The sequence below is a fragment of the Trichechus manatus genome, unplaced genomic scaffold, assembly GCF_000243295.1.
Source record: "Trichechus manatus latirostris isolate Lorelei unplaced genomic scaffold, TriManLat1.0 scaffold00115, whole genome shotgun sequence".
NCBI lineage: Eukaryota > Metazoa > Chordata > Mammalia > Sirenia > Trichechidae > Trichechus > Trichechus manatus.
Window position 1 is genome coordinate 8,356,332 of NW_004444051.1, and position 6,769 is coordinate 8,363,100.

Genomic DNA, 6,769 nt, shown 5'->3' on the forward strand with positions numbered 1-6,769 from the left:
ATGAGACAACAGGAAGCAGCCGCAGGATCCAGAGAGAGCAAAAAGCCAGAACGTCTGCTTATATACAAATGCGGGCCACACCCCCAAGGAGACTCTCTTTCATCTGATTGGCTACTCACAGTATATTCAATTATAGGAGTGATTACATTAAAACATGGAGAATCATGGCCTAGCCAAGATGACACACAATCTTAACCATCACAATGCCCAAATAGGCTGCTTGTATGAGCTAGTTTGATAATTGGCACCCTTGAAGCTCTAATGTCCTGTCACCAGGGGGTTAGATCTGTTACTATGTATGTGAGCTCAGGAGTCTGTCCACTCTTCCTGTATGGATTCATCTCAGGTTCCCAGGTAGATACCCACCAAGTGTATGGTGTAGGCTCTCACTTACAGTCCTAGACAGGGATGGGTGATTGGTGTAGGCACAGGCATCTGGCTGAAGCAAGAGTACACACTCTGAGCAAGGCAGGGGACTGATGGCAGCCTACGAGTGTCCAGGAGGAGGGCATTTCCCTGTTCACTAGAGTGCGTAGGTTGGAGGGTTTTGTAGCCGGACTGTGAGCACCTAATGCTGTTGGCTGTAAGGACTGGGGGGCACCTCTTATTCATGGACCTGTATCACAGGTGGCTCTAGTGGCATGAGTGGAGCCACCAGTCCTCAGGCCATTGATGTGGGTAGGTGAAGACTCTACTTAATGGGCAGAGCACTGTTAAATGTCAAGAACCTGCCACTTCACAGCTGAAATAGTTGAAGTTAAACTTCCAGTATATACCCTGTTGTACTGCAGTAATGAGGCCTATGCTGTTGAGATGGGCCCACACAAGTCTATGCAAGGGTAGAGGTGCTCAAATCCGTGGATCCCTTATGCCTGTGCCTAGGCAAAGGAGCTGTGCCTACCCTGGGTTACTGGCTTAGGGGAGCTGGCAGTTTATTTTTTCCTCTGTTTGTTAATTTGTTGACTCTCCAAGGCAGGGAGAATGTCTCTGTGTGTGTGAGGGATCCTACTTCCTGCCCAGGGGACTCGGCAATTGCTGAAGCCAGTCCAGGACCTCGTGCAGAGCAGGGAGTGGGGAGGCAAATGGGAGAGAGGTTTTTCCTTAAGGGAGGTGTTTTTGATCTGCGCGGTAGTACTTATTTTTCGCCAATCCAAGGCTGCTTCTCACTGGTTCTGCATGGCTGTGTAGACTCTCTGGTGCTGGGTCTCTCCTGGTGTGGAAAGCACACCTCCCCAGCACTGCTTCTGCCTGCCTCACTATTCACCCCCAAGCTGATCAGGCCTGAAGGGCTCAGGCTCTTGCCAGGTCAGGTCTGGCAACTCCTCGCTGCTTCCAAACCATCTCTCCTTCCCCCTGCCACTCACTCTGGTTCCTTAACTGTGCTTTTGATGTTCAGGGCTCCAAGATTGCCATATATAATCAACTCACTTGTTTTTTTAGGTCTTTGTTGTAAAAGGGTCCACTGGAAGTGTCTGACTACTCTGCCATCTTGGCCCAACCTCTGAGAACTTACTTTTGATGGATCACTCCTGTGACTGTTGATTATGAATCTGAGCTCTTACGGGGTTGGGGTTGAGGAAACAAGCCTAGGTCCAATTCTTAGGTCAATTTCTCTCCTAAGGAAGAGTTCTCAGACAATACAGATAGTGTAAATTCCAAATGCCCACTCCCCTTAACATGGTTATGAATTTTCTGAGTTTCAAAGGGAAGCTCTTAATTTTAAAACCTGCTCTCAGGATAAGGTAGATGAGAGTCATCGTTGTATCACTGTTGCAATAGGCAGAACCCCTTTAACTAAGTGTGATGCCCTTCTAGGTTTCTGGCTGTATATTAGAATCTCTGTTATAATTCTCTGTCTGGCCTGGGCTTCATCCCCCATCCCTATATAGATGTCTAGATCCTAAGCCCCTGCATTACTGACCCCCAATCCCAGGGCCAACAAATAGTTAGCTGATGCCTTGGACTTTTCATTTTATCCATATCAATAGAGATATCTCTTACAATCTTTGCAGCTATGAATTTAAAAGGAGGTTTATTGTACTTTATATAGTATATATATATATTTTTAAGAAAACCTGTTGCTGTTGAGTCGATTCTGACTCATAGTGACCCTATAGGACAGAGTAGAATTGCTCCATAGGGTTCCAAACAGCAGCTAGTGGATTTGAGCTCCCGACCTTTTGGTTAGCAGCCTGAGCTCTTAACCACTGCTCCACCAGGGTTCCATAGTATATATAGGTGTTTATAACAGAGAATTTTTATCCACTGGAAGCTTCCAAATGAATTTTCAATAATTTTTTTCTTAACTTTTATCATTCAATTTCTACTAACCCCAGCTGAGGGACATGAGAACACAGAATCAAAAAAACTTATAATACAAGCTAGATCCCTCATTTAGAGACATAGAGACTGAGACCCAGGGTGACTGTGACCTTCCTATAGCCACATAATTTGTTATTGATAGAACCAGGATGACCAACCAGGATGATCCCTTTTGCTTGCTTCCTTTTGCACTCTTTTATTTTAGTAGGTAAATGCTGGTCCCTGAGACGAAAGAATCAAAATGTCTACTGCAGCCGAAGTGAGGGCAACAGAAGGAGACATTTCCAACGACAGTAATTTACACACATCTCAAGTGGAAGGCTTCAGGAAAGGTAAAAATCTTGCATAGGTGTCTTGTTCTGGTTTACACTGGAATCTATGTCACCTCGATTTCCCTTTTAGTGTTACACAACAACTCTTGTTACCACCAGTGCCAGAATTCTATATAGCTACAAAGCATAGAAAGCAAACTGAATCAAGTAATTTATTACAGTCTAATATATTAAGAACAAGAAGAGATTATTTCAAAAATAAAAAATGGAAGGATAGTCAAATATTATCCATAGCAACTATATGACCTTACATGAACTTATTTAATCCTCAGCACAATGACATGAGGTAGGCACAAAAATCCCAGTTTTGCAGATACAGATATCCAAAGACACACAGCTGTAAGTGGAGAAGCTGGGATTGGAATCCAGGAATCAGAAGCCAGGATGAAAATACATTTGAAAAACTCAGATTTTCCAATGAAATTAAGAATAGCAATAAAAAAAAACCAAACCCTTTGCTGTTGAGTTGATTCTGACTTATATCAATCTTATAGGATAGTGTGGAACTGCCCCATAGGTTTCCAAGGAGTGGCTGGTGGATTCAAACTGTGAACCTTTTTGGTTAGCAGCCAAGCTCTTCACCATGTGCCACCAGGGCTCCAAGAATAACAATAGGGGAGCTTAAAATAATAAAAGTACACAGCACATCAACAACCACTAGCATAACTAATAGTATAAGGTGAGAAGCATTTCCAGTAAATTCACCTCACTACTCCTACCTAGCATTGTTTTGATAACGGCACTGAACAAAATTACCCAACAGAATAAATTAAGTGTTACAAGTGGCAGAAATAATTGACTATTTTTATTATTTACAAATAATATATATATTTTTTAGTCAAAACTCAAGTTAAAATAGCTGATGAAGATGATAGGAAAAAGAACTTAGTTATAGAAACAATAAAAAGTACTTTAAAAATACTGTGAAAATTAGGTGGAGCTACCATGACGCTATAGACAGAGCACCATGCCGTCCCTCCACAGCAAAGACCCAAAAAACTAAGTAAAACAGAGACAAATGTCGATCCTGGAACCCTAAGCACCAAATGAAGAGATCAAGAACTCAACCAAGCACTGAATGGAATAAGAAACTGACAGAGAACAGAGAGTGAGGAGAGATACGGAGTGAAGATCCCCTATCAGCTAATGCCACACGGATTCGCCATCTTGGCCTCTTCAGCCACCAAAAACAGTGGACAGGGAGTACAGGAAGACAGCTTCAAGGAACTCCCAGCAGGAGACAGAGCATCCGGTAACCAATGATACACGCTTTTGCACCCCCACCTTTCTTCCCCCTGCTTGGCATCCCCTGCTTCCCAGCGGGCCATGATAGCTCCACCAGGGAGGTGCTTGCTCCATGCCTCTTGGATTCAGCCCACCCACACTGGCTGGCTCGTTCAGTGCCATTTTTTTTTGTTGCTGTTGTTGCTTTTTTGGCTTCTTTTGGTTTCTTCTCTTTATCTCACCTCCTTCCTTCCTTTTTCTTGAACACCTGGCTCTATGTGCCATCTCTGCTAACTTCTTGACAGGCTGTGAAGTGCTGCTCAGCTGGGGAACCACTTCCCTGGTCCTCACCATGCCAGTGGGATCCCTGGGGACATTTTTTTCTTTTTCTTTTTTCCTTTTTGTGTTTCTTCATTTCTCTATTTCTTGTCTCTCTTTACTTTCCTTCTTTTCCTGTCTCCTGAATACCTGATGCTGTGTGACATCTCTGCCCCTTCTAGATGGGCTGTGTGGTGCCACGTACCTTGGGAGCCACTTCCCTGGTCTGCGCCACCACCACACCAGTGGGCTCCCTTGGGGTATTTTTTTTCTTTCTCTCTTCTTTTCTTTTCTCGATTTCTTGCCTCCATCTACCTTCCTTCCTTATCTTTCTCCTGAACACGTGGCACCATGTGCCACCTCCACTCTTTCTGGATGGGCTGAGCAGTGCTGCTCAGCTGGGGACCTGTTTCCCGTGGGCTCCCTTGGGGCATTTTTTTCTTTCTTCTTTTTTTTCTCAGTTTCTTGTCTCACTCTACATCTCTTCTTTTCCTTCATCCCAACCACCTGGCACCCTTTTTTCTTGGTTTCTTGTCTCTCTCTACATTCCTTCCATTCCTTTCTCCTGACCACCTAACCGCGTGTTCCTTTCTCTCACCTTTTTTAAAAAATCTAGTTTCTTATCTTTCCCTTCCTTTCCTTTCTCCTGTCCACTTAACTGTGTGTGCCATATCTGTCTCTTCTTGACAGGCTGTGCCTCACCATCTGAGCAGAAAGCCTCTGGCACAACTTCCCCAGATCTGTGCCACTCCACCAGCAGTCTCCCTTAGCACTTTTTTGGTTCCTGTTTCTCTCTCCTCTTTCTCTTCTTTCCCACACCCACTTAGCCCTACCCATCACAACCTCCCCCCTCCCTCCTACCTATTTGCACTGTGTGCCGAACATTGCACCCCTGAGCAGCACAGGCACAGTGTACTGGAACCTGCCCTGCACTGACCTCCGGCCCTCCCCTGTTGACCCCAGTACATGACACAAACAACCTATCCCAACCCCTTCCCTTAGGCTGGACTTGCCCTGTTGCACCATAACTGGGCAACTGGCCCTGTCCATTGACCAGGTGGTGAGAAATATTGTGCCTGCATATGAGCAAACAACAAAGAACACCCAGCCCACCTGCTCAGACATAATCAAATAAAATAAAAAATTAGGATGAAACAAACAAATCTACAATCAATAAATGAAGAAAATAACTACTGACTGTCTTGAAGACTACAGACAATATCAAAACATATTAAAAAAAGGGCAAGATGGTTCCAGTAGGTGTCCAAAAAAAAAACACCAGATTATCTTCCAGCAGAAGAAAAGTCACTGGAACTACCTGATAGGGAATTCAAATCTCTAATATTAAGAGCTATGCAAGAGTTGAAGGAAAAAGCAGACAAAAATGAGGAAAAAAATAGACAAATTCATGGTAAAGGCAGACAAAACAAAGGAAGAATTCAGAAAAATAATACAGGAACAAAATGTCAAAATAAATATACAACTAGAAATCATACAAAGATCAATTATAAATCCAAAAGATAAACAACAAGATTTCCGACATGGATAATGTCATAGAAGTTTTGAGGAGCAGGTTTGAAATAATGGAAGTAGGATCAGCGAAATTGAAGACAAATCCTTGGATACCATTTTGTTTGAGGAAAAATCAGAGAAAAGAACAAAAAAATGAAAAAAACCTTGAGAACTACGTGGGATAAAATCAAAAGCAAAAATCTGTGAGTGACTGGAGTTCCAGAACAGGGAGAGAAAAAGGAAAACACAGAGAGGATCATTGAAGAATTGTTTACATAAAACTTCCTTAATATCATGAAAGATGAAAAGCTGACCATCCAAGAAGTTCAACAAACTCCATATAGGATAGACCCCAAAAGAAAATCACCAAGGCATATCATACTCACACTCCTTAAAACCAAAGAAAAAGAAACAATCCTGAGAGCAGCTCAAAAAAAAAAGAAAAAAAAGAAAAAGAAAAATCACATACAGAGAAGAAACAATAAGACTAAGCTCTGATTACTCAGCAGAAACCATGCAAGCAAGAAGACAATGGGATGACATATATAAAACCTTGAAATAAAAAAATTACCAGCCAAGAAAAATATATCCTGCAAAACTCTCCTTTAAATATAATGGTGAAATTAGGACATTTCCAGATTAATAGAAATTAAGGGACTGTGTAAAAACCAAACCAAACTTACAAGAATTATTCAAGGGAGTCCTTCAGTTTGAGAACAAACAACGTCAGACCACAGCATGAATCTAGGATGCAAGACCAGATCAGACAGATACCAACCTAGGTAATGAACTCTCAAAGATAAATCAAAACTGAAAGATTTACAACAGGGAACCAGTGAGGTTAATCTGTAAATAACAACGCCAGAACAATAAAAGTGGGAATAAACAGTGTAGGTATAGAACTTTCTAATGGAGAGGAAGGCAAGGTGATACGAAGTAATAGAAGACTGGTTCAAATTTAGGAAGATAAGAGTAAATTTCAAGGTAACCACAAAGAAAGTTAACAAACCTACTCATCAAAATAAAGAAGAAAAACATAAAGTCTCAGTAAATACAAAATT

At 42.1% G+C, this 6,769-nt stretch overlaps 1 protein-coding gene across 1 annotated transcript in view; it reads left to right on the plus strand.

Moving 5' to 3' along the window:
• Nucleotides 1-6,769, plus strand: part of LOC101360864 (probable small intestine urate exporter) — a 52,834-nt gene that overhangs the window by 23,960 nt on the left and 22,105 nt on the right. Inside the window, exon 2 of the mRNA XM_004384039.2 lies at nt 2,528-2,654. Coding sequence (XP_004384096.2) covers nt 2,564-2,654 — 91 coding nt within the window. The 5' untranslated portion in view covers nt 2,528-2,563. The remainder of the gene's footprint in view (nt 1-2,527; nt 2,655-6,769) is intronic.